At 49.8% G+C, this 27,401-nt stretch overlaps 3 protein-coding genes across 7 annotated transcripts in view; 1 reads left to right on the forward strand and 2 right to left on the reverse strand.

Moving 5' to 3' along the window:
- Positions 1 to 422: 422 nt before the first annotated feature.
- On the reverse strand, positions 423 to 8,696 carry Aipl1 (aryl hydrocarbon receptor interacting protein like 1). Its single transcript, XM_047547275.1, has 6 exons — positions 8,601 to 8,696; positions 7,829 to 8,008; positions 2,772 to 2,960; positions 1,625 to 1,801; positions 1,355 to 1,496; positions 423 to 625 (listed from the first exon to the last, which is right to left on the reverse strand). The coding sequence occupies exons 1-6, from the start codon at positions 8,694 to 8,696 to the stop codon at positions 423 to 425; spliced, it is 987 nt and encodes a 328-aa protein (XP_047403231.1).
- A 6,175-nt stretch (positions 8,697 to 14,871) lies between these two features.
- Positions 14,872 to 19,926, forward strand: Pimreg (PICALM interacting mitotic regulator). Of its 3 annotated transcripts, XM_047546049.1 has the most exons (6): positions 14,878 to 14,933; positions 15,413 to 15,736; positions 17,356 to 17,636; positions 18,171 to 18,266; positions 18,885 to 18,934; positions 19,255 to 19,926. In XM_047546049.1, the coding sequence occupies exons 2-5, from the start codon at positions 15,446 to 15,448 to the stop codon at positions 18,916 to 18,918; spliced, it is 702 nt and encodes a 233-aa protein (XP_047402005.1). In that variant the 5' UTR covers positions 14,878 to 14,933; positions 15,413 to 15,445; the 3' UTR covers positions 18,919 to 18,934; positions 19,255 to 19,926. The 3 variants fall into 3 exon arrangements, with proteins under 3 accessions (XP_047402004.1, XP_047402005.1, XP_047402003.1); XM_047546048.1 differs by lacking the exon at positions 18,885 to 18,934 and having other exon boundaries at positions 14,872 to 14,920; XM_047546047.1 differs by lacking the exon at positions 18,885 to 18,934.
- Positions 19,927 to 20,104: 178 nt separating this feature from the next.
- The window catches only part of Pitpnm3 (PITPNM family member 3), an 88,462-nt gene continuing 81,165 nt past the window's right edge, over positions 20,105 to 27,401 (reverse strand). For 2 of the 3 annotated variants that reach the window (XM_047545169.1, XM_047545168.1), the window contains 2 exons: positions 26,056 to 26,184; positions 20,105 to 24,246 (listed from right to left, as the gene is read on the reverse strand). In XM_047545169.1, the coding sequence (XP_047401125.1) occupies positions 23,941 to 24,246; positions 26,056 to 26,184 (435 nt within the window). In that variant the 3' untranslated portion in view covers positions 20,105 to 23,940. The remainder of the gene's footprint in view (positions 24,247 to 26,055; positions 26,185 to 27,401) is intronic. The other variant, XM_047545170.1, reaches the window with a different exon arrangement.

The following is a 27,401-nucleotide window of genomic DNA, read 5'->3' on the forward strand; positions in this document are numbered from 1 at the left end:
CGACCCTGTCTCGAAATAAAAATAAAAAGGGCCGAGGATGTGGTTCCGTGGTAGAGTAACTCTGGGTTCAATCCCAGTACCTCTCTCTCTCTCTCTCTCTCTCTCTCTCTCTCTCTCTCTCTCTCTCTCTCTCTCTCTGTGTGTGTGTGTGTGTGTGTGTGTGTGTGAGTAAGTGTGTGTGTGTGTGTGTGTGTGTGTGTGTATACCACCGAGCTACAGCCCCAGTCCTCAAAAAATAATTTTACATTTTAAAAAGTGAAATCAAAACCCTGGTCAATTGAAACAGAAACGATCAGGCTATCTTCTTCCTGCCTGGGTGCCCAGCAGGCTGCAGGACACAGAGGGGTCAGTGCTGCGGCCAGAGCGCCTGAGACAGGAAGGGTTTGGGGGTCCCCGCCGCGCAGCTCCACAGCTCGGGCGGCCTAGCCCAGCATGCTCTTGCAGCGCAGTCGCTCCTCCTCCTGCTTCTCGGCCATGCGGCTCTCCAGCAGCCTAAGCTCCCTGTGCACCGCCTTGCGCATGGACGGCTCCAGCTCCAGCACTTTCTCCAGGTCCGCCTTGGCCTCCGCCTCGTTCCACACCTCCGCGTGAGCCCGGGCGCGCACGTAGTAGGCCTTCGCGATGCCTGCAGGGAGGATCGCGCTGCACCCCGCTGCGGGGTTTACAAAACCCGGAACCCCGCCCCAGCCACAGCCCCTCCCTGCATCCCAGGCCTGTTTCCTCCTCTATAAAAAGGAGATGACGCTAAAGACCACAGTCCCGGTTCCTGTCCCTTGCATGGATCTTTTCAAAGACCTGTAACTAATTTAACATTCAGAGTTTTGTCTTCTTTTCCTGGTAGGGGCTCCCCCAAATGGTAGAATCTTCAGGTCCTATACCGACACTACCCCACACGGTGACTATGGGGATGATGAAGTAAGGTAATCTTAAAAAGAGGACTTAGTGCCTGGCGCATGCGCTTTTGATGCTGTTACTGTTAAAATTTTTCAAAAACCTTCTTCACCAATATTGCCATGTCCCCGCACCCTGGGTACTAGTATGGATTTGTTATCTTTCTCAGAATTGATTGCCTTCCTCTTTAAAAAGTCTAATGACTATTCCATAAAATCACAAGTCGGGTGAGCTACTGGAGTGTGTGTCTGAATGCACATTAAAATACCTCCCACAGTGAGCACCCACGTCCATCACCCGGGATACCTTCGTTGCATGTTTGGGGAAGCCCTGCTGGGTGCAGACAAGTTTGGGGCTTCAACGGGATGGGGAGAGAAGTACGCAAAGGTCTTTGCAGGTGACTGTGTGGCCCTGGGCCAGACAGCCCTCCACCCTTTGGGACACCCCGCCCCGCTGCCCGCACCTGGGTGATGGCGGAGGATGTCGCTGGTGTGCTCCAGCACCTCATAGTACTCCTCCTTCTTCAGGAGACACTGGCAGTAGTTGAGGATCAAGGTGTTGATCATCTTTTCCAGCTTCAGCCACTGCACCTCCCAGGGCTTCTCCTGCCCCGTGCAGAAAATCAGCCATGAGTTCCGGCGGCCAAATGACCCCTCCTCCCCAATCCACCACAGCCAGAGCAGGACTACTCCGGAGCTAACCCCATCTCCCGCCCTAGAGAGCAGCCTCCCACCTTGGTCTGCAGGTTCCGCAGACACACGATGGCTTCCTGGTACTTGGAGGATGCCTCCTCATAGCGGCCCAGTTTGAAGAGCCGGTTTCCTTCTCCATGGAGGATGGGCACTGCCTGCATCTTCTCCTGGTTGTTCAGGTTCCACGTCTCCCGCTGGTACTCGCTCGGGGCCTCAACCTGATCCAAGAGCCGCGAGTCAGTGAGGCAGGGAGTCCAAAAGTCCGCACTTCAGCAGCAACCAGGGAAGGTGGACCCAGCACGACTCCCTGAAGTCAATATTACCCACAGTGCAGTGTACTCAAAGAATCAAGCTTGCTGGTCAAATACGTATGAACAGGGGAAGGAAGCAACAAGACCCAGGGCCCTGCCCTAAATCAATACTCTGTACAAATTAGGAAAAGGTACACCTTCATCAGAACACTTACTTCCAGTGTTCAGAACTGTCATGGATACTCCTTGCATTACAAGGAGACACCTTATTGCCATCTGCTGGAAAGTTGTCATTATACATATACAAATGTACTGTGTCTATAATGAGGACCTTAGAAGGGATGCCCTTGTGCAGTGCACAATTGTTTGAGCAAGCCTGTAAAGACGTTTATTTGACACAGTTCTCTCTTTTATTTTTATTTGCCCATTTAGCTGGAGGATGAGCCTCAGCCTTGGCCATAAGCTGGGTCCTGACCTGGTCTTGACCTGACCCTGCTTCTCCCCCACAGCTCTGCAAACATGTGCTGTCAATCACTCTGAGGTGTGGGTGGGAGGGTGTGGATAGTTCCATGCAGCCTCTCCCAGATTCTTCAAGAACCAAGTCTGAATCCACAAAACACAGGGGCCAGGCAGGAGGTTGTGGTCTTAAACTTTTAAAAACAAAAAATGGAAGTAGAAGAAAAATGCTTCTCAAATAAACACAAATCACATTTCTTTTAAGTTGGTTCCAAATGGACTTTTCTCTTGGAAAAAGCAGAGCGATTTTTCTATCTAAATCCCAGTTCTTCTGTGACTTTTAAACACTTCCTTGTTCTCTAGAGAGAAATAGGCCAGGTCCAGAGGCAAGTAGGGCTGGGGCTTCCCATGATGCCTCCTATCCCCAGTCCCCCTCTGGTACTGGGACAGCCCCATTGTCCTCCCAACCCCAAGGTCCCACCTGCAGCAGCTCGATCACAAAGATCAGAGGCTGTGGCTCCTTTTGCAGCTCGTCCAGGTCCTCATAGCCCAGTGTGTGGTAGGCGAACATGTTGGCCAGCCCACACGTATGGACATGCCACTCTGTGGGGTCCTTGCCCTCAGCTACCTGCCGCAGGCTCCGGGACAGGATGGGGTAGACCCCTGTGTGCTGTGGAGAGACAGATGGGTAGCACCTGGATTATCTGCTCAGAGCTAGCTGGGCCATGAAGAACCCCCAGTCTGTTCCCTTCCCGGCAGAATCCACCGTCCCACTACACCTCAATAACAACTGTGTTCAACTGTACGTTAGTCAAAGTATCTTACACTTATTAACAACTTGAATCCTTAAAATAATCCAATCAGGGAGATGCTGCTAACATCCCCATTCTACAGATAAGGAAACTAGAGCCCAGTGAGGTTAAGCAATTTGCTCAAGTTCACACAGCTAGCCAATGACAAAGCCAGGATTCCAACCCAGTTCCCTAAGCCATGACCTTAAACTCATTTTGTCTCTTTGTGGTCCTTGTGGTTGACTATCATACATCTCTCCTCGAGGGAGATCCTGAGCTTATTAAGCCCATGACTCACAGGGAGAACAGTGTGTAGCAATGGAGGGACAGGGTCTCACTTCCAAGAGTGCTCCAGAGCAACCTAGCAGTGCCACAGGCCAAGAGTGAGAGATCACAGCCTCCCTGAACCCCAGTTCTCTTAGTTGTCCTGTGAAGTCTTGGAGTCATTGTAGGGATTAAAGGGGGTGGTGCAGAATAGGTCTGGCTCATGGCAGCCACTGGGAGCTGGGGTTGCCGCCCTTGGATGCAGGAATCAGCCCTGGCACCTCGGCTTCCCTGACTATGCTTTCTGAGAGCCCACATCCCTGGCCAGGCTCTGAGGTGGCCCATTCCAGGCTCCCAAGCACAGCTCCAGCAAATCTCAGTGCTGGGAAAGTGAAGGGACAGAGCATGGAGATGAGGGTCACCTTCCCCGCCCCCACCTGCCTGGATTAGCCCAGAATGCCCTCTACTCCCTTTGAGAGCCACGGCCAGATGGCAGCTGAGCCTGCAGGATTAAGGCTGGCCTAGGGGAAGGAGTGGCCCCAGGACCAGCTTGCCACTGGGAGGGGTGCTCCTGGCCCTGACACAGTGGCCACAGTTCCCCAGACCTGTCCCATAGCATACAGAGTGAGAGCTGTGGACCAGACTGTCTGGGCATGCCCTCAGACCAAGGCCTTATCTTCCTGAACACCTGCCTCCTGGCAGAACCAGGACCCCTGGACATCACCAGTGGGCTGTGGGATGCTACCCTCAAAGTGAGTGAGGGACTCACTCAGCCCACTGGAACAGCAGCGGGGGACAGGGAGCTTTAGGGCCAGAGCCTGGCTCTGTCTGAGAACCTTTCTGTACTGGAAGGTGCACACTGAAGTGTCGTAGGCCATATTCACCTCGCAGATTGACTTTGTCTTATCCTTCATGGTCATTTTGCTGTTTTTGTCTTTTAAATTAGTTTTCAGTGATTACTTTGGAAGATTTCACAGGCTCATGCCGATTTCTGGCCTACGGACTGTCCTGTCACACTGGGCCCTGCCCCTTTTATATGGCAGCTATCCAGGTGGAGCTGAGGAGCAGCTGCCCCCTGTAGACAGGGTCACCAAGGTTTCTGGCCCCTCATGGAATTTGAGTTTGCAATCTCAGGCCACACAAGGCTGGGCACCAGCAACAGATTACATGGAGACCATCTCTTCACCAGGAGAGGGAGGAATACATTCCAGAACCCCTCACTGATCCTGTCCCTCTGGTTTAGGGAAGGGAGGGAGGGACAGAGACCTAAACTTCAAAGTCATCCAGTGGGGACTGTCCAGGCAAGGACTCTGCAGGGAATGACACATGTGACTGGTGGGGAAGACCAGGTCTCCTTGGTCCTTTCTCAAACAGAGCTGATTGTCACACTGGTTGCTTAGTACTCCTGATATTCAGGTTCTTGGGCAGAGAGATGCCCACAGAGGAGAAGCACTGACTAAAAGGACCACGCCCAGCCTTCTCACATTTCCTAGCCTGGATGCCACCCTTACTTCCTCCTTCCTAGGATGGAAGTCAATGTCAATGTCATCTTCATTTTTTTTTTTTTCATACCAGGAATTGAACTCAGTGGCACTCGATCACTGAGCCACATCCCCAGCCCAATTTTGTATTTTATTTAGAGACAGAGTCTCACTGAGTTACTTAGGGCCTCGCAGTTGCTGGAGCTGGCTTTGAACTCGAGATCCTCCTGCCTTAGCCTCCTGAGCCATAGGATTACAGGCATGCACGGTGGCTTCAATGTCATCTTCTTAAAGAAGTCCCTCCAAGACCCTAAAGCAGTCAGTTGTTCCTCTTTAGCAGCTTTAAAGCACTCTGCCCCTGCTACTTATGTCAGAACACTGGATGCCCCACATTATAATGGTCTAGATATCTCTTCCTCCTTTAGAAATTTAATTCCTTGAGGGCTAGGGAGTTTGCCTGTTTCATTTCTAACACCCAGAAAAGTCAAATCAGGTGCCCAGTGAAGACTTGCCAATTGCATAGATGGATGGATTAATGGATGGATGAATGGATGAGTGAACAGGTAGATGGATGGATGAAGAAAGAAGAGAAATGCAGAGGTGAAGGCCTAGAGACAGAAGATGAGACTATGAATGAACATTGGTTGAAGGAAAGGATGGATTAATTGAGGCCTCAGTAGATGGATGGATAGACAGACACAATGTGGATGTAAAGGTGGACAAATAACCCAGGAAGTTATGTATGGCTATGTGTGCATGTGCAGTCATCTGTGGGCTGGGAGGAGATGTGGGAAAACCAAAAATCACTATGGTATAAATGTGTCCAGCCTGTGAGATGGGCAGTGCACCCATGTGACTATTAATGTGGCCACAAAAACACAGACACCACAGAAAACCCAGGGCCACTCCCAAAGTGTAGGAGGAACAGCAGCTTGTAGTTTTACAAACAAGTCAATCAACTAATCAAGAATTTATTGACAGCTCCATGCATGCAGCTCTTCTGTGCTAGTAAACATATATCTTATGGAGAGGGGGTTGTTGGTGACAAAGGCCCGTCAAACATATGGCCTAAGTTAAAGGTGCATACCCATATAAAATTTCAGGAGCTCCTCATTGTAAACAGTTGACAGATGTAATTTTAAACTAAAATCACAGAAAAATACAATTCTATGAAATCTTAATGTGATAAAAATAAAATGATTTTTTAAAGTTAGAAAACATCAGGATGAATAACAAAGGAACTAGTGCCAAGAAAAGATGCTCAACTGATATTTGCTTAGTAATGAGTGGTATATGTTGGGTGGGATTACCTAGTGGTAGAGGATGGAATTGCAGCCTGACTCTATTAGACACTTAAGTATCATGCACTGGATAAGGAATGAGGGACCAAGGGCCCCACTTGGATCCAGTCCCTCAATTTGTTTGACCCAGGTCACATGACTTTCTCTCTCTGAGACTTAAGTCTCATCTTTAGTAAAATGAAGGAGTTAATGTTTACAATTTTTCTAACTCAAAATTATAGTCCCAGCTTTTCGATTGCCCTGTACATACTGTGATTTAGTCTCATAGATGTAGCATCATGGAATCCCCAAAAGAACCCTTGAACTTAGGCTTGCGTTTATTTACAGATGAGGTGATAGAGTGACAAAAGGGAGGAAGGACCTCCCCAGGTCACACAGCTATGAAGACAGAACAGAGGTCAAGTGCAGGTTTATTTTTCTCCCAAATTATTCTTTCAAAAGGTCATTAGCCCCTGTTGAAATAAGGCATATGTACATCCACCATAAATAGTGAAAATCAAGGAGGAGCTTTGTAATGGATGGATCTGGTTGTCAACTCCTGAGCCCACCCATCAATCTTAATGTCACAGTAAGAAAAGCAGACATGGTGTGCCTCCCAATGAGAGGTACACAGTACCATCCATGACATACTTTTGCAAAAACAAAAGAACCTGAATTTTATCAAGCCCTGTAGACCAAACTCCCAATTGAACAAAAGTATGGGGAATAGAGGAACAGGATAGACAATTCCATAGAAAACAATGAGAAAATCAGAATGTGAAACTTCTACAGAACAACTGACCCTGTTCCTCCAACAAACCCAAATTAAAAAATAGAATAGGAGGAAATCACACAGATAACAAAAGATTTGGAAGACATATCAATAAAGCACTATATATGAACTTTGGATCCAGATGGAACAAACCAACCTCATTTTCTTGCAAGAAATAAACGAGAGGGGAAAAAAAAAAAAACAGAGAAATTCTAAGTGGAGATTAAGTGACATAAAGGAATTATTCAAGTTTTAGAAAGATTTTAATAATGACATTGTGGTTATGTTTTTAAAATATTCTTGTATTTTATAGATACACATTTCAGTGTTTACGAAGAAATGACTGGTGTCTGGAATTTGCTTTAACCCTGTGGGATGAGGGAGGTAAGTGCCTCAGGGGTGGATAAAGCAGGACTGGTAATGGGTTGATGCATCAGGTGCTGGGGACTTGGAGGCTCATTATGCTTTCAGTTTGACTTTTGTGTATATTTGAAAGTTTCCATAGGGATGTTTGTTTATTGGTCTATGAGTTTTGCCATTTCTATCTGGGCTACAGAACAAGGAGCCTAATTTCTAAGGATAATTTCTAAGAGTGCCGTAAATATGAAAAAAAATTGTTTTGCAATGTTGGTAGGAGTAGGAAAGAGGGGGAAAGTGACCAATGACCAAAAGTCTCCAGGATCTTAAAATGTTGTGCCAAAAGTAAGAACTGTAAAGTGGGTGGGCTCACTTCCAGAGGGCATAGCACTCCCACACACCCTCAGTCAGTCATGGCCCTGGTTGTCACTAAAGGGACTACTCTTTTGATTGGAGACATCTTATTTAAAGTGGAAGGGAATGGGGATGTGGGATTTGCCTTGGAGAGTTTGGTTTCCACCCCCAAGCTTCCTGAAATGCCACCGCTCTCCAAAGTGGTTGGATAGGGGAACCGGTCAACGTGGATTACTCACGATGGTGTCACACCAGAACTCTGCCACCTCGTTGATCCGCATGGACGTCAGCAGGGTTTCCCAGACTTCAAGTTTGAACATGTTCCCAATGATGATGTTCATGGGCTGGCCCACCTGCTTGCTGTCATCAATCACTGTGCGATCCTCGTCACATTTTGTGGTGCGGAAATGAAAGGTCACCTGGCCACCAAGAGAGTGGACCCTGGTCAACACACCTCCCAAGTTCCAGAAGAAGCCCCCACTGCTGGAGACCCCCATGGATGTCCTCAGAGGTCAGCTCACCCACACCTGATAAGCTGATAAGGCACCTCAAACTGCAGAGCCTCCTCCCTACCTGTCTTCTGCCAGGGACAAGGAGTCCACATCTCTCTCCCAAAGGACCCCATTCCCTCTCTCTGCTGCTCTGCATGTCAGAAAGTCCTTCCTTAAATAAGTTCCAGGGGGCCACAGACACATCAATCAGCCACCAGACATTGGGGACCAACACCATGACCCCAAGGACCCTTCCTTCTCACTCAACACTTAGGACTCCAGAAAATTCCCCAAAGCCCCTCCTCTCTGCCCACACTAAAATTTAACCTGCCAAGTATTAAAAATACCTTATGAATGGGGTACCAGCTCAGAGCATCTCAGATGCCTGAGGTGGACAATTCCAGGAAGGGCCTGCCAGCCTGTTTGGGGGCAAAGTTGAAAGCTATCAGTAGTGCAGTGGGCACAGCAGGAAGGTGAAAGGCTGCCATGGGCCCCCATCTGGTGGGGAGGGGACACTTACTCGGGATCCTGTGATGAAGTTTGGGAGATCCCCCGTGCCCCCATGCAGAATGGTCTTCTTGACCCCTTCCACATTCAGGAGCATGGTGGTGTCCATGGCTGCAGGTGGAAGGAGACGTCCAGCCCAGGCTGGGATAATCTCACCCAAATGGGAAGACACTTAAGCCGCTGAGACATGTGGGGATTTGCCTGGGGGGAGGGGTGTGGATGAAGGAAGGAAGTCAGGAGAGGGGGTTTGTCAGGGTTCCTCTGGTCACTGCGGGCAGCCTTCTTCTGCCCCAAGGGTGACCCCTCACATTGATGCAAAGCCCCTGCCTGACACCTACCGTTATTGTATCAGGCTTTGGTTTTCTGCCACCCCAAGAAGGAAGGAGGGCAACTAAGCTTTCTTAAAGAAGACAGGGGAGAGAGAAGCAAGCAGGAAAGGCCTGGAGGCCACCAAGGAGAAGAGGAAGGGAGACCTGAAGTCCCCTTCACTCTGCCTGGTCCAGGGAGTAAAGACCCTAATCCTACACTCTAAGTCCCTTTGGACCCCAAACCAGGGTGCTGCTGCCTTTGATTCCACCACCCTCCCTCTTCCCTCTTTCCTTTTCCTCCTCTCCCCTCTATCTGAGGTTGAGATGTGGTCAGAGGGGAGAGATGCAGGTTTCTGGCTGGGCAAGAACTTAGAGTCACAAGAGACAGAGGCAAGTCAGAAAAGTTGAGGTGTCCTCTGCAGCTGTTTTATTTTGTTTTGCTTTGTTTTTACTTTTTTGGAAATGGGGGTTGAATCCAAGGGCACTTTACCACTGAGCTATATCCTCAGTCCTTTTCTTTTTTTATTGAGACAGGATCTCCCTAAATGGCTGAGGGTCTTGCTAAATTGCTGAGACTGACCTAGAACTTGCCATTCTCCTGCCTCCGGCTCCAGAATTGCTGGGATTACAGGTGTGTGCCACCATATCAGGTGCTCTGTAGCCCTTTTGGAAGTCTTCAGTCCTGGGCCCTGGGACCCTGGTAGAGCTTCCCCCACCCCCACCGTTTCAGGGTCTGACAATTTAATGTGAAGACTTGGTGTTTGGCGCCACCTAGTGGTAAGATTAACCATGCTCTCCTGAGCCGTGAGGCTGAAGGAGGCGCCCCACTCTCTCCTGGAGGTTGACTTGTTATGGAGGAAAGGAACAGAGGATCTGCCACAGGCAGACATAAGAAGAGCTAGGAACCACACAGAGCTCAACTCAAAGGACTGAATTACTTATTTTAATTCTTATTTACTGACATTGAGGCCTTGAATTTCTCCCATCCTCTCTCAATCCATTTTTTCAGCTGAAACAGAAGATTTGCCTCTCCTATCAACCTCTCCATGAAGTTGAGAGACCTGGAGCTATAAACGTGACCCCAAAGTCCAGTACCCCTGAAATTCTTAACTTCCACTAATAGCTGTTGGTTTGCAAGAAGCCAAATGTAGGTCAACTGGTCAGAGCCAGAGAACCCAGCCTGATCCCTCCAGGAAACGCTCTCTGAGGGCTCAGACCACCCCTACCCCAGGGCCTGTCTCTGTGCCTGCCTGAAGATGCAAAGACCCTTCCCTCTTCTCTTCCTTTCTTTTTCCAACCACGCAGCAACCTAGAGGGTATGCATGAATAGAAGATAAAATGGATACTCAGAACAACCTCAAAGGAAAATAAAAGTGATCACCATAAACCACTAGTGGGGGAAGTAGAACACACAGCATCCCTGACCTGGGGGTTGGTTACTTGGGTATTTGCTTTGTAAGGATGCATTATTCTAGAGTTTCTATTGGGAGAATTTTTCTATTGTGACTGAATTCACAATGGGAGAAAGGGACCTAATCGTGCCTCATCTCACAATGCTTGAAACTCTCCCGCTGTTTCCATCGCTTCCCTCTGAAGAAGGGTCAAGAGGCACTCTTAGATCACAGTGAAATTTAGGAGTAAGAATAATAGATTTGACCCTCAGTTGGCTGGAAGAGCTGCAGGAAAAAAGGAAAGGGCCATGGGTGCCAATGGCAGGGAGCTTAGGTCCACTGCTGAGAAAGGAAGGTCCACTACCAGGCTGACCCCTGGCAATCCCTTGGCCCCCAAACCAGTCTCTCAAGGACCTTATTCACACACAACTCTAGTTGGTCCAGTTCCCCTCCTCTACCTTCAGGATACACTCTTAACTCCTCCCCTGGCCTACAGGCCTCTACCTGTACCCCTGCCCTCAGTCCTGCTCTCTATTCTTATCAGCCTTTGTCCTGTCCTGGAATATGGCAGTGCTCGGGACCCCCAACATCAGCCCCCTAACTCCTCAGCTAAAACTGCACATACTTAGGGAAACCTCCCTGGCCTTTAGCCCAAGTGAGGTTCCTCACCCCAATTACATCCTTCCACTGCCTTCCCCTGAACCCTGCCTCTCATCTAGGAATCTGCCTTGCTTGTGTGGAGACTTGCTCCCACCCTCAATCCACCCTCCAAGCAAGACTGAAGGGAAGGCTTCTCATTCAGAAAAAAATACTTCTTCCGCCCTCTCCTGTTGCCATGGAGACTGCTCTTCATTAACCTGGTCTGCCAGTTGCCATTCTGAGAGGCAAGAGGGTGGGAAGCTCCAAACAGAGAAGTCTCTGTGTGTCTGCATCCCAGATACAAAGATGTGTCATCTAGAGTCAGACAAACAAAACTTGAAGGTTTTGAAGTCAGACATCCAGGATTTAAGTTCCAACTCTGACATTCAGTGCAATCTTGGACAAGATACTTCGCCTGTCGAATCTCCAGTTTTGTCATCTGTAATGGGAATAAAAATAACACCACTTCCTAGAGCTGCCATGTGGATTGAGGAAGTAAATGCACTTAACTGAGCATCTGACACGTGGTAAGGCCTCAAAAAATATAAGCTATTATTATGGATGCTTGTGACGCGCCAACTGTGATGACAGCGCTGGAGAATCAACTGTGACAAGGCACTCCAGTTTGAGGGATTTTTTTCTGATCGTTTCACCTTCTTTGAGTCTTTCCCACACTTTCAACTTGGTTTTCATAGAAACAACTCTCTTCTTCTCCTCCTCTTTCATTGCAATCAATTCCCTGATAGCAATCGCCAATACAACTGGCATGAATAGGTTTGGGTACCAGCATTTCTGACTCCTGGTAAACAACCCGCTGGAGAGAACAAAGTGAACAAGCAAACTAGAGCAGTGTTTTCAAACCACAGCTCACACACACTAGTGACCAGAGTAAAATCCAGCAGGGAATTGTAACCCTTGGTTTTTAAAAAAGAAATGGATAATAAATCTCAGCCCACATCAAGAGTCAAGAACTGTTTGATTAAGTTTTGATTTCAGTTCATGGATGTGTGTGTGTTGGGTTTCTTACAATGAGTACTTGTCCCCCTTGAATATGTTGTAGTCCATACCAGAAAGGCCACACAAACACACAATTAGACAAATACACAATCACATCCTTTGCCTGATTAACTCTTTCTCTAGATTTCAGCTTTAAATAACATAATCATATGTGATTCTTCTTATTTTTTATTTTTTATTTTGATTCATTGTACACAAATGGGGTACAACTGTTGTTTCTCTGGTTGTACACGAAGCAGAGTCACACCATTTGCATAATCATACATGTACATAGGATAATGATGTTTGTCTCATTCTGTTATTTTTCCTTCCCCCCACCCTCTGCCCACCCCTCTTTTCCCTTTATATAATCCATCCTTCCTCCATTCTTGCCTCCCTCCCACCCCCCATTATGTATCATTAACCACTTATCGGAGAACTCATTCAGCCTTTATTTTTGGGATTGGCTTATCTCACTTAGCATGATATTCTCCAACTGCATCCATTTATCTGCAAATGCCATAATTTTATTCTTCTTTATGACTGAATAATATTCCATTGTGTATATATACCACAGTTTCTTTACCCATTCATCAGTTGAAGAGCATCTAGGTTGGTTCCACAATCTGGCTACTGTGAATTGAACAGCTATGAACATTGATGTGGCTGCATCACTATAGTAGGCTGATTTTAAGTCTTTTGGGTGTAGACCAAGGAGTGGGATAGCTTAGTCAAATGGTGGTTCCATTCCAAGTTTTTTAAGGTATCTCCACACTGCTTTCCAGATTGGCTGTACTGATTTGCAGCCCCACCAACAATTTATGAGTGTACCTTTTTCCCCACATCCTCGCCAACACCTATTGTTGCTTGTATTCTTGATAACCACCATTCTAATTGGGATGAGATGGAATCTTAGGGTAGTTTTGATTTGCATTTCTCTTATTACTAGAGATGTTGAACATTTTTTCATATATATGTTGATTGCTTATGGATCTTCTTCTGTGAAGTGTCTGTTCATTTCCTTAGTCCATTTGTTCATTGGGTTATTTGTATTCTTGGTGTAAAGTTTTTTGAGTTTTTTATAGATTCTAGAGATTAGTGCTCTCTCTGAAGTGTGTGTGGCAAAGATTTTCTCCTACTCTGTAGACTCTCTCTTCACATTGTTGATTGTTTCCTTTGCTGAGAAAAAGCTTTTTAGTTTGAATCTATCCCAATTATTGATTCCTGCTTTTATTTCTTGTGCTTTGGGAGTTGTGTTAAGGAATTCTGGTCCTAAGTCGACATGATGAAGATTTGGACCTACTTTTTCCTGATGACATGATTCTATATTTAGAGGAGTCGGAAAATTCCACCAGAAAACGTCTAGAACTCATAAATGAATTCAGCAAAGAAGCGGGATATAAAATCACCACTCATAAATCTAATGCATTTTTATTCATAAGTGATAAACCCTCTGAAAGAGAAATTAGGAAAACTACCCCGTTCACAATAGTCTCAAAAATAAATAAATAAATAAAATACTTGGGAATCAGTCTAACAAAAGAGGTGAAAGACCTCTACAATAAGAACTACAGAAAACTAAAGAAAGAAATTAAAGAAAACCTTAGAAGATGGAAAGATTTCCCATGTTCTTGAATAGGCAGAATTAATATTGTCAAAATGGCCATACTACCAAAAGTGCTATACAGATTCAATGCTATTCCAATTAAAATCCCAATGATGTACCTCATAAAAATAGAGTAAGCAATCATGAAATTCATTTGGAAGAATAAGAGACCCAGAATAGCCAAAACAATCCTGAGCAGAAGGAGTGAAGAAAGGGGTATCACAATACCAGAACTTCAACTATGCTATAAAGCAATAGTAACAAAAATGGCATGGTATTGGCACCAAAATAGACAGGTAAATCAATGATAAGGAATAGAGGACACAGAGACAAACCTGCATAAATACAGTTATCTCATACTAGACAAAGGTGCCAAAAACACACAATGGAGAAAAGATAGCCTTTTCAATGAATGGTGCTGGGAAACCTGGAAATCCATATGCAGCAGGATGAAACTAAACCCCTATCTCTCACCCTGCACAAAACAACTCAAAATGGAGCAAGGACCTCGGAATCAGACCAGAGACCCGGCAGTGCTGCTTCCAGGTCAGGAGGGAGATGGTTGGGGAGAGCTTTATAGAGGTGGATTATTTTTAGCTTGTTTGGATGCTAGGGGGAAGAGGGGAGGATGAAGGGGCAAGACAGAGGGCTGAGGAGCTGGCCTGGGCAGGAGGTGAACAAGGAGGTATACTCTGATCTGTCCCCTTCTTCCCACATGAGTTTTCTTGGGGGCAGAGTGGGAATGCGAGTTTGGAGAACACAGAGGTGCAGTGCCTTATCTCCAGAACGAGGAGAGACTTGAGGGAAGGAGTGAAGCAGGGGCTATCACAATACCAGCCCTTCAACTATGCTACTATGCTACAGAGCAATAGTAACAAAAAAAACGGCATCCACAGCTCTTTCTGACAAAAACACTGAGCGAGAAAGAAAAGCCAGGTCTCTGGGAGACCACGGCTGCTGCCAGTTGAGGGGCCTGGAGCCGGAAGACACCTGCTACTGGGTCTTGTGGGTGCTCAGGACCCCTGCCTCCCCCCGCGATCTGGCAGATCAGCCAGAATCCTGTGCCGGCTCAAGGCGGGGAGCCAGAGCTTGCGATCGGACTGGGCGCGGCAGGCCCAGCTCCGGGAGGTGGCGCGGGGGCTGGGTGGGTCAGGGGTAGCAGATTCCACCCGCCAAGCGTGCTGGAGCTCCTGCAGGCTGTCGGGCGGGGGTCCGGAGAGAAGAATGGGGGCAACCAGGCCAATCCCAGAGCAGGATTTACAGCCGCGAGAGAAAGGGGCCAATCGGATCCCCGGTGCGGCGTCGGGGGCGGAGCCGCGCGGAGTTTCAAATCGGCTAGGATCAGCTACAAGCCGCTGTGCGGAGCTTGTGGTCCCGGATCGGACGCAGTAGGGTGAGCGCGGGAGGTGAGGTGGAGAGGCTTCTGTTCAAAGGAGAGCGGGACTTCGAGGGGCAGCTTGGGGCGGGGAGTCTGGTTAGGACAGGCACGGCATGTGGGGTGTCCGGCTATTGCAAACGTCCGATAGAAATCTGGTGTCTATTGGGTGGCTGGGGGTCTGGGCGGGAGTCGGTTTGGTCTAGGCTAATTTGTGAACGAGCCGTTGGTCGTGTCCTGGACCAAGTGCTAGGTTTGGTGAGACTTCGCCTCCCTTCCCGCCTGATACTCTGGAAAGGAGGTTGGGATGAAGACCGCTGTTTGGGAAACACAAAGTATGGGACAGCAGGAATGCTGCTGACCGTCACCATTCTTCCAGAAAGCAGTCGCCTTCTAGCACCCATAGTTGTCCGAGTGCCACATCCCACGGACCTCCATCCCATCCCTTCTCTGTGAAGCCTGGGAATTGAGTTGGGGAATGACGTGATGACCCGCTTTTGACCCTCACAGGGTGTGGCGGGCAGAGGAGACTGGACCAGGCAGATGGCCTCTCAGTGGCAGAACATGGGAGCTTCTGTGCGCCGACGATCTCTCCTGGAGGAGGAGCAGATGGAGGAGGAGGTGATACGATCAGCGGCCGGCCAATCAGAGACATCGACCGGACCCTTGGGTTCCCTGTGCAGAAGTTTCCAAAGACGGCTGCCCCTGAGAGCAGTCAGCCTTAACCTCAGATCAGGCCCCTCCTGGAAACGCCTGGAAACCCCAGACCCCGAGAAGCAGGGTGTACAAGCTGCAGCTCGCTCAGCTAAGACTGCCTTGGGCGCCATGTCCCAGGTAATGGTGACAATATTAATCATCTATTTGTGGAGGGCATACTTGTTGCCAGTAGTTCCTACCCTTAGGGAGCCCCCAAGAATATGGACTCCATGACTTGATTAGTTTATTGCTGTTTCCTCAGCACCCCAAATAGTTCCAGGCAATTTGTTGGGGAAATAAATGAAACATTGTCACAAAAGAAATCCAGGCTCACTGTGCAAGACAATGAGAGTTTTTATTGTGATAGGAAATTACAAACAAATGGCTAACAGTAAGGGGGACACTAAACCCAAGCTTAGTTGGTGACAACTTCCCAGAGTCCTGATTTGGAACTGAGGAAATAAGATGCGGAAGAGTAGGGGCAGGAACTTAGTCTGGGTATGGCTTGAGCAAGGTGAAATAGTGAGAAAGGAGGGCTTTTGTGCAGATGTTCAGACTCTCACAAGCACCCTGGAGAGGGAAAAATTCTTTTGTTTGTTTTTTGTTTTGTTTTTACCTTGCCAAGGATGCAACCCAGGGCCTGGTGCATTCTAGGCAAGCACTCTACAGCTGAGCTACACCCCCAATCCTAAAGCTTGTCAGTTAGCATATTAGGACTTGTTTTTTAGCTTCTTGGAAAAGGGAGAGGAGCTGAATCATCCCTGAGGGGGCCTGGCTTATCAAAAAGTGGACAACTTCAAGAGCTATTCAAAAGGTGGATCTGAGAGGATTTGGTGTCAGGGGCATGTGTTGGCAGGAAGGTACCATTATGTTGGGTGTGAGGTGTCTGTAGGATTTCCAAACAGTTAGGTCTTTAAACGTGGAGCTGGAGATGGGGAGAGGCATCACATGGAAAGTACAGAAGCCATGCAAGTGTGAATAGACCTCCAAGGAGGAAATGGCAGGACCTGGTGGGGAGGGAGCAGGGACTCCTTATCATCTTATTGGGAATTCTGAAGATGTCAGGAGAAGGCAGCTATGTCTGGAATTGTTGTAGAGAGGCCTTGGATCAAATGCTAGTCCTTATCTGGAGGAACCCTATGAATGGTTTCACCACCCTGATGGCTCAGAGAAATGAAATGAAATATCTTGTTCAAGGTCACATAACTCATCACACTTAACTTGTGCCTTGCTCGATTCTCTAGCAAATGGCAAAGACAATCTAGCAGATAAAGAACCTTCATAGTTGATGCCCTGCTGGTGTAGAAAGCCCAAGAGTTAGGACTTGATCTTGTGGGCAGCAAGAAGCCATAGAAGTGTTTTGAGCAGTGGAGTGTCATGATGAAAACTGCCACAGAAGGATCTCTGTAGACCAATGTGGAGGAGAGAAGAGAGTGAGACCAGAGCAAGAAGACAAATGGTCTGGTACCCAGGGAGCTGGACCTGGTCTTCTCTGAACCTTCTTGAGTCTCTGGGTCAGTTTCTACCTGGAAAGAGAGTTTAGACTTGGACAAATGGAGGCTCTGTGAGCCACAGTGGCCCTCCTGCAGTGAAGTGCAGACTCATGTGAAGTCCTTCACATCCCTCATCCTAAAGACTAAGAACAGGAGGTATTTATGGGACAGCTTGTGAACTCTGGGGTTGGAGGGACAGCCGACATCCTGGGATAACTCACCCTTGGTTCCATCTATGCTAACCTTTCTATGTACTTGTCACAGAAAATCCAGGAGTCCTGCCAAAGTGGCACCAAGTGGCTAGTGGAAACACAGGTGAAAGCCAGAAGGAGAAAGAGAGGGGCGCAGAAGGGCAGTAGCTCTCCACCTCCCAGCCTGACCCAGAAGAACACTCGGCTGTCTAGGGCTTCCCCAGACCTCCAGGAGAGGGAGCAACACCGCCTCTGTGCCCGGGTTGACCCACGTGTTCATCCACTACGGCGGCTAAGGAGGGAGGCTGCCCTACAGAGCCCCTATTCATCGACAGAACCCCTCTGCTCTCCCAGGCAAGTAGAATAGTACCTCTCCCCAGGACTAGTGGCCTCTGAGCACAGGCCCAATTTCCCTCCCCTGACCCTGCAAACACAGTCCCAGGGGCTTCTGAGCACCTCCCATGGCTACCTGGAGCCATGGCACCTGAAATATGTCACATCTGTATTCTGACCCAGCTCTGCCCCCAGAGCTAGTGTGGGGTCCTGAGAAAATTCTTCAGGGCCTCAGAATCCCTATCTGTAAAAGAAAATGGTAAGCCTAATTCTGACTGATCCCATTCACCCAAGCCTCCTGGGAAAGCCATCTTGAGGGTGGAAGCTCAGGTTCCAAGAGGGAACAGCAGGGCTCACTTATCTACAAAATCACGTGCCTATGAGCTTGACGTCATGGGCTTTGATGCCATTTCCCAGAGTGAGGACCTGTGGTGAGGTGTTCCCAGCCCACCAGGGCTAGCTGGGTCCACAGGCCAGGACCCTGTGCTGGGTTGGGGGGAAGGAAAAGCCCCAGGCCTCCAGCTAGTCCCTGGTGTGACTTTTCCTTGTGATCAGCGAGTCTGACAGTGACCTAGAGCCTGTGGGGGCAGGAATTCAGCATCTCCAGAAGCTGTCCCAAAAGCTGAACAAAGCCATCGTGGCTGAAGAGGGGTGAGTTGGCGTCCATGCTACAGAGTGATGTCTGGGAGGGCACCCCTTTAGCCAGGCCATCTTGGAAGGCAGGCTGATGGTTCTGGCTCTGACCTGCTGTATGACACTGAGCAATCCCCGCCCCTCTCTGGGCCTTTGTCTCCTCATTGGAAACATCAGTGATGAAAGACCTAGTTGGGGTAATGGTGAAGGATACACCTGGATGTCCTCAAGGCCTTGGGATCCCACCTTTGTCCATCATTTGGATCCTAATTTGGTACCTAATTCCTGAAGCACCACCCTTCTTCCAAGACTTCCCCATGGCTCCTTTATGCCCTGCCTAACCATGGAATTGGGAAAAAATGACATGACCACTATGGAATTCCTGGTCTGTCTGTTCAGGACCCCATTCTGGGAGCAGGGCCTTGGTTCCGAATCTTCCCTAACTTGGGACAGTTTCCTCCTTTGTATAATGGTCACAGCGGGCTCTTAGGCAGGACTCTCCCAGCTCTGACTGTGTCGAACAGCCATATTCCCACCACATTTTCAGGTTCTGGTCTTGTCTAGTCTAGACTAGGGGAGCCCTTGAGAGCCTGCAGCACCCAGAAGCATCAGCCCCTCCCCCTTCTCCCTCCCTAGTGGTGACCTGACCGTCTCCCTCATTCGGCACTGAGGACAGCATCCTTCAGGTAATGACTCCCAAGACACTCCTCCCACAGCAGGATCTTTCTCCCCCTCCTGCATGAGCATGTAGGCTGTCTGCAGGCACCTTAAAGAAATCAGTCTTTTTGAGGAAAACCCACAGAGAGGATGTATGTGGCAGAGTGGGAAGTGTAGGAAACTTCTACTGAGCCAGAGCTGCTACCTTCACTAACACCCAATCACTGAGCCTGCTAGGGGCCCAAGTACCTAGAGCCATCTTGCTGCCCCCCATTTTAGGGGGAAAGTTATGGTACCCCTATTGCTCCTTTGAGCCAGCAAGGGGCGCAAAGGGAGCTCTGTCTTGCAGGAAACAAGCCCTGTCTGGCCACGAAAGCCCTCACAACCAGGATGTCTGTACCATGAGCTTCCTGGAAGAAGCACCTGCGTCATCGGCAACCCTGAGCTGCTGCTAACGAGGACCTGACTAACAAGGGCCCAGAGCTCTTCTGCTTCAGCCACATCACAATGTGGCCCATCAGTGACCACCTGCCATAGCCTGAGTGACTTGGGGAGAACTTGGAATTTCTCCTACCCTCTCCCCAGGGACTATTGTGCTTAGGAACTAATCCCACACAGTTGGGAGCTTTATCATAATGCAAAGGCACCAGAAGATGCTGGAGAGTTTTGAGCCACTGAGTTTTGATGCTGGAGAGTTTTGTACCCAGGAGCAGGGTCCTTGGGGAGCCATGTGTGGACTCACCTCCTGTGTTCTAATGCAGAGGTTCCTGAGTACAAGAACCTGGGGTTCTGCTTCTCCCCACCAGGACCCCAGAGGAAGGGAGAGGAGATAATTCCAGGTTCTGTGACCCTGGGCCTATTTATGATGAGCTCAGCATGAGGCACTGTGGACTTGCAGGGAGGAGCTATCTTCAAGAGCAGTTTCTGCCCTTTGTAAATTACTTAAGAAATCTTCTTTGTCAAAAAACATTGTGTAAGTTTCCTAGATTGCATCGCTTTTTAATAATAAAGACTCTTTCCACATTTGACATTTGTTCCCTTTCACATCCCCCCACAGCCCACCCTGACTCTGCTCTGGGTCATAAGTTTGGGTCTGGTTTTTCCCCCTCATCTCTCTGGGCTGCCTGCCCCTCAGTCCCAGCTCAGGGAAAACAGGAGTAAAGGGAAGGCCTTCTCAAGTTAGTCCATAGCAAAGCACATTTTAAAGGCAAATAAGGTTTTTATTTAAGTGACAACATTTGAGAGTTAAAAACCAGCTCACATCAAAATCAAGACCAATTGTAAAAATCTTTTAACTCCATAATGCTGCTTTTGTCTTGTTAGAAATCTGGTATTTTACATTTTCTTCTCTAACGGATTTTATACAAGGCAGCCGTAAGGAACATAATAAACCATGTCCACCACAGAACCACCCATCACAGACAATACTGAAAGTTGCACACTTGGGAACAGTCAGACCCTAGACAAGGTCAGACTGGCTGGCACCACTGACAGAAACAAATAGAAAAGGACAGTGGGGGTCCAAGGATGGGGGTCCCTGTGGGTGAACCGCCCTCCTCTGGCCTGCCCCTCCTTGGTGTCACCTGCCTCTCCTCTGTTCCAAAGAGGATGGAGTCAAACTCTGATTTTCCTCCCAACCATCCTATCGGTTTCTCAGCAAGGAGAGCAGAACTCAGCCATGCCTTGCTGCTTGGACTTAACCCTAATTTGGATGTTTAAGAAAATTCCCCCAAAGAGAATAGGTTTCCAGAGCACTTGGCACTCAAACCCCCGGGGATTCGGCCAGAAAATTGGTTGGTTGTTTAAGGCGGGGTCAACTGCGAGGCTCCTTCACAGTCAGGGCGCCCCTCCCGGGCAGGGCTGCACCTGAGCTGGTTGTGGGGCGTGTGGATGCAAAACCGGCACCAACTCTGGACCTAGAACCACCTGCCTTGGGTGGGGTCCAGCCTTCATTTAAAGATTAAAGATCGATGCCAGGTTTTGTCGCAGGACACTCCCAGGGCACAGGTTTGGGCTCCAAAGTTTTCAAGTACAATTTGAAAGTCACTAAGATTCAGCCTCCCCTCTTTCAGAAAGCTACCCCCAGTATTTCAAGAATATAGGGATCCAGACACATTTGCTGTAGCCCAGCACCCAGACAAGAAGGCTGTTCATCCAAATGCACAAAAGGAATCCACTTTTTTTTTTTTTTTTAATATTCCATGGTGTTTAAGGGAGGAGTCAAGATCTTTAGGGGGAAAAAAATAATGTTGAAAGAGCAGGCCATAGCAAAGAATGCACCCTGAACCCCCAACAGGGCAAGGGATAGGGGAAGGTGGCAGGCAGGCCCTCAGCCAGGACAGCCACCACATGGGGAAGAACAAACATGCCACGTGAGAAACGAGGAGTTTTGGTCAGGCGGGAAGATCTGTTTTCCAGCTGCTGGTGAGCAGGACACCAGGAGCTAGAAGAATTCTCTAGAAAACAGCTGGATTGGGATCACAGAACTACTGAAGGAGAGGCAGCAGCACCCCCTCCAAGGAAAAGGACTTGGTTCTTTTTGTCTCCAACTGAACGGGACAGACAAGAGCGAACAAACCACTAATATAGAAAGTGCATATAGGGTACGCAGTTGCCGTGAAAGCAGTACTGAAAACAGAAATCATCTCTTCACGGAACAGAACGGCAAATACACATTACACATGCCAACTACAGCTCTGAGGGTGTTGTGTTCACAATATCTCCCTGTACACCGTCAGCATCTCATGTGGGAGTCATCAAAGCCCCAATCCAGGGGCTCCAGCAAGGGAAGGGGTGGCGGCCCTCCCTCCAGGTCCTATGTCTCAATTCTGACCCCCAGAGTCACAGAACCCTGGTCACTGACTGCAAATTTCCTGGGGATCCCAGCTCACATGTGTGCACTCCCCACCCCAACACACTAGCCTGGGGTTCTCAGAAAGAGAAGAGGGAATCTGACCAGGGGAAAGAATCTCACGCTAATTATTTTATCATTTGAAAGTAATACCTCAGTGACTTGAGCAAAAAGGAGATGATGGAGTGTGAGAGAATCACACTGGGTCTGCCCAACTCTAAATCATGGTACTTTGGGGGAAGGGATGGGAAGATTAGGATTGAGGTGGCCATAAGAGCTAGTGCCAAGAGAAAGCCAACGAGTGATGACATGTTAAAGGGGATGGGCAGTGAGAAATCTGTGGGAGGCAGGGCCAGAGTGGAAGCGGAAGCTCACCACCTCTCTCCCCTGGCAGACATGTCCCCAGCACTGAGCTTGGATGGGGGATGCAGTGCTGACTGTGGGGCAGAAGAGCTGGAAGATGGGTCAGGCGGGAGCTGGCAAGCTAAAGAAGACGTTTCTCATGGAGAGAGCTGGGGTGGGAGCTGGAGCCCAGACCCCTCCAGTCCCAGCAGGGTGCCCAGGGTTTGCCAGGCGATTTACAATGGTGGTGCCAGCCGCCCCCACCAGCAGCTGCTGTGGGCTGCATGGGAGCTGCAAGAGGTAGACATTGAGCATAAGCGACACTGAACTGACACAGGTGCCTGCTGTGTATACAGATGTCTGGGCCCTGGGGCAGCCTGAATGAAAGAGCTGGGACCGGCCTCAGTGGCAGCCCAAGGTGGTTCAGAGGCAACCTGGGGAAGCCCCACGGCAGGTGTGAACCTGGGCTAGAGCACAGGGGAGGTGCAGAGGCCTATGCCGAGACCAGGGGCTCAGCAGCAGGAGGACCTGGGCAGGCTTAGAAGGGCCCCAGGAAAGCCAAGCCCTGTCACCCTCAGGGGACTACTCAGGAGGAGGCTATAGGCTCAAACCAAGCTGAGTGGCAGAGGGAAGGAAGAGAATACAACAGTTTGAGCCAAGATTTCACAAACCCCCAGAACCTGGGATCTCAGCTCTCTGCCTTCCAGGAACCAAAAGAGAGAAATCAGAGCAGGGCTGGGGGTAAGAAGAGCCAGATCCATACCCTTTGTCGAGGGTGGAGGGAGCTCTTTTTGTTCCTGGCACACCCAATTTGGGCATCATTGCAAGGCCAACTGCTGCAGTTCTCTATAGAGTAGGGGCTTCCTCTGACATGCTGAATAGAGAGCACCTCCCTCCCATCCCACCCAGAAACCCTCTCCCAGTCTGTTGAAGGGGTGGATCACTGGGCACTCTGAAAAGCCTCAGGGGACAAAGTGCAGGACGACCTAGGAGTCAAAAACTCTTACCCATCTAACTGGGGGGACTACTCCAATTACAGAAAGAAGGCAGGGCCCAGAGAAGGTAAGCAACAGGCTCAAGGGCTCACAGCCAGTTCAGGTAGGCCAGAGCCCAAGGCTGCAGCCTCACAGGGGAGGATGTGAGGCCAGGCTCCCAGGAGAGGAACACTTGTCCTAGAGGGCCACAGGAGAATGGTAAGGATACTGAGGACAAAAGGTGGGGGACAAAGGACAGCTGCAGGACAGACCGTCAGCACCAGACCCTGCCCCCAGGGCTGTAGACAGACACCAAATAGTGAGGATGAGCCCAAAGGGATGTCTTCTCACTCCCAGAAAGTGACCACGTTGCCAAAAGTGAGTCAACCCGAAAGTGGTGACCCAGGATGTCACAAGGAGGGCGGGCACAAATGCCACTCACTCCTCCACAAGACAACCAAGAAGCTGTACCTGCCAGCTGCAGTTGGTCCTGGGGCTGGAGGCTTCTCCCGTTAGAGCCTGCCTTGCATGGCTAGGGAGCCTCGGACTCAGAAAGATGGTCAACCTTGCCCAAACACTGTGCTCGGGCAGGCCTGGCCCCAGGATTACACAAACACCAACCTCGACTCGGGCTTGCCGTCACCGGCTTGGGGTGGCAGCAGCGGCTGCACGGAGATCCCCAATTTCACCCTGTCGCAGCCCAGGGAGCCCCCCAACGCGAGGCAGGGTCCCTCCCCGCTCTGGTCGGACACTGCTGGACAGACACGGGAGGGAAAAGCAGGAAAACGCCTGTGTCGGGGAGAAGAAGCCCCTCCCGTCCCTGCAGGCAGCCTGGTTGGGCCCCCCTGTTCTGAGTACCGCCCGCCCCTCAGGGCACCGATTCGAACTTGGGGGGCCCACGCCCCCAGCTGAGCGCGGGCAGCGGCCGCTCGTGGTCCTTGTCGGACTCGGGCTGGCTCTGGGCCCGCTCGGGCTTGGGGTTGGCGGCTGGAGGGTCAGGCTGCTGCACGGACATGGTCCTGCGCAGGTGGTTGCGCTTGCGCAGGAACTCCGGCTGTGCGTGCAGCCCAAAGCTGCCCTTGCGCAGGATCATGCGCGAGTTGTTCTTCTTGGGACGAGAGCGGTGACTGGCTTCCAGCGCGGCCAGGTGTGCAGCATAGCCTTCACTGAGGAACTGTGAAGAACAGGCGTCAGGCCAGTGAGGAGAGCAGATTCCTGTTTCTGATCCTGTCCCCCAACATCACCATCCCCCTGGAACTAGGGAGTCTCCAGCCTCGGAGTGGACCCCGGGAAAGTGGAAGCGGAAAACTCATTACCAATATTCCAGGGTCCCTATCTGAAGTCTTTCAACTACCCACCCTCCTCCGTCCTGGGGATTGAACCCAGGACCCTGAGCATGCAAGGCAAGCGCCCTACCACTGAGCTACACCTACACCCCCATTTCCTCCTCTGAATTCTTGAAGAATCTGAAGCACCCGCTCCTTGTTATCCTCACTAAAATCTCAAAATGAAAGTCCCTCTCATTATCTAGCTGTACCCCATGTAACTTTATCATTTTTCTGTCCCTCACAGCTGCCCTATTGCCAGTCCTTCCCATTGTGTCCTCAGAATCCTACTAATTCAAAGGATGATCCATGGACTAGCAATATCAGCATCACCTTGTTAGGTAAAATATCAGGTCCCATTCCAGGTCTACTGAATCCAGGTCTACTGAATCCGAATTTGCTTGTAAACAAGATCCCCAGGTGATACATGTGCAAATTAGAAATCGGGGAGCCTGGTTCTGGAGCTCCCTGCCCTGAAGTCCCATAGTCCCCTCATACTTGACATGCCCCAAAGGGATCATCTCCTTCCCTTCAACCTGCTACTGCTTCCTCTTGCTTCTCAATCTCATTGATGGCACCTTCTACCGGGTCACCCAGCTGGAAACCAGGGCGCCATACCTGACTTGCCATTTCTTTCATTCTGTACATCTGATCCATTCATTACCAAATCCAGTCCACCCCCTACCTTGGAAATTCCTCTCAGACTCCTCACATGTCTCTCCAACTCCCTGAGGCTCCCCTCCTTTCCTCTAACCCACCATACACATGCAGCCTGAGAATTCTTTCTGGATCACAAACCTGATCATGCCATTCCCCATCCCTCACTCTGATGACTTAGAGACAGAGTCCAAACTGAGCAAGGCACCCAGGCCATCTTGGATGCATGTACTGCTCCAGGCCTCTCAGTCCCCTCCCTGCCTAGACCAAGCTGAGTCACTGACAGTTCCCAAAATAGACATATTCTGTCACCTCCTGACCTTGGTTTTTGCTGCTGCCTCCACCACAAGTGAATGCTACTTGCAACCTCCAGCCTTTCCTGGACAATTTCTTCAGACTTCCAAAAGTCAACCTTGCCCTGGAGTCTCGGTAGCTGCTCCTCCCCAGAATCCTGTGTTCCCTGTCATACCTCATGGCAATTGTCACACTATACTTGTCATCGTCTGCAGATTTTTCCCATCCCCACCAGACTGGATGACATTACATCTGATTGTCACCTTCACTAAAATCTCAAAATGAAAGTGCCTCTCATTATCTAGCTCTACCCCATGTAACTTTGTCATTTTTCTGGCCCTTGCACCTGCCCTTCTTGCCAGTCCTTCCCACTCTATCCTCAGAATCTCATGTGTATTCCATGGACCAGCAGCAGCGGCATCACGTGGGCCCTCCTTAGGCAGAATCTCAGGTCCCAGTCCAAGTCTACTCAATCAGAAGCTGCATGTAAACAAACTCCCCAGGTGATATGCTGGGAATCTCCCCTGTGTCCATCACTTGGCCTGGTCTAAGGCAGGTGCCAGTGATGTTTGTTGAATGAATGACTGAATGAGCCAGTGAGCAAATGAAGGAATGAGAAAATGAGTGGTTGAACAAACAACTGAACTCCCTGCTCCCCCTCCGATCCTGCCCCCAGCCCCCCAGCCCCCAGCCTGGCCTCCACCCACCTGGCACTGGGTTTGGTACTTCTTGGTGGGCCGACCCACAATGAAGATCTGGGAGGCTGGCAGGCCCAGCACGCTGTAGACGGAGATGTCCTTCGTGGAGCCATAGGCAGCACTGATTTTGATGAAACACTGAAACACATGGAGGGAGGTGAAGCCCTAACCGCCTTCATAGAAAGGCTTCCCAGACCAACGCCAGGGAGTCCCTGATTGGGGACTCTAAAACTGCCCTCAGACTCCAAGCCATAGGTCTGAGTGATAGGAAACCAACCTCCAGAGTGACTGCTCCTCCCTGCCCCTACCCCACCCACCCCAGGCCTGATCCAAGGCTCTGTCTGGTCACAACCACACTATTACTGACCTAACCTCAGGCAGCACTATACACAGGTTATATAACAGTGTGGCCAAGTGTTCCTTTATGGATAAGAAATTCAATTCCTGGTTTATGCATCACAGGGCCAGGACTAGAGGCCAGCTCTGGGCTCCCCATGGTGCCCACTGTCTCTTGCTGGTTGGTCTGATGCCTTCCCCAGAAGCCCTAATCCAGTTAAGGTCCTTCTTGCTCCAGGAACACTTTCAGATCACCACCCTCCCCTCTCATCCCACACCACCAGATGAGATACCTCCTCCATTGAGGAGCTCACCATGCAGCTGCCCCCCACTGTGTGGATCCCCATCAATCTCACTTTCTTTCCTCCCCAGTTCACTGGAGACTGGTCTTGGATCATAGTGTTCCTTCCTCCTAAGCCCCACCATCACTGGAGTGACATTGTCCACATGAATAGCCAGCCACCTACCATCTCTGCTTCTTAACAGCACTGCCCACCACTTCCACACAGAAGCACACCCCTCTGAGCTCAGAACTCCTGTATCACCACCCTGGCCACCTTCGGCTTTTTGCCTTCTGCATCTCTCACAACCCCCACCCCAGCTGCTCTTGAACCTCACCCACACCTGCATTTTCTGCACCAGCCCTCCTGCTTCATCCCTGCCCCATCCTGTCTGGGCAAGTCTTCTGGCCTCCACCTCCCACTCTCTTGCCCCTTCGTCCTTCTCCCCCATTCACCCAGCCAAATCTCAGACATGGAATTTTCCTACCATCCACCTTCTCCATCTCTAAATGTCGACTGTTAAGAGATGCTAGAGAAACTCACAGAACCACACAGCTTATTCTTTTTGTCCCTGCCAGTCCTCCAGGTGACTAAGCCAAAGAGGGGATTTCCTTAGCTCACTGCCCCTCACCTCATTGGTTGGTTTACTCCCAGCTGGCCTAGCTCAAAGGAAGGTGCAGCCCTTTCGTCCCTGCCTTTCCACCTTCTCACACACCTGAGCTCACTCCTGGGACCTCA

This window comes from Sciurus carolinensis, chromosome 3, assembly GCF_902686445.1.
Source record: "Sciurus carolinensis chromosome 3, mSciCar1.2, whole genome shotgun sequence".
NCBI lineage: Eukaryota > Metazoa > Chordata > Mammalia > Rodentia > Sciuridae > Sciurus > Sciurus carolinensis.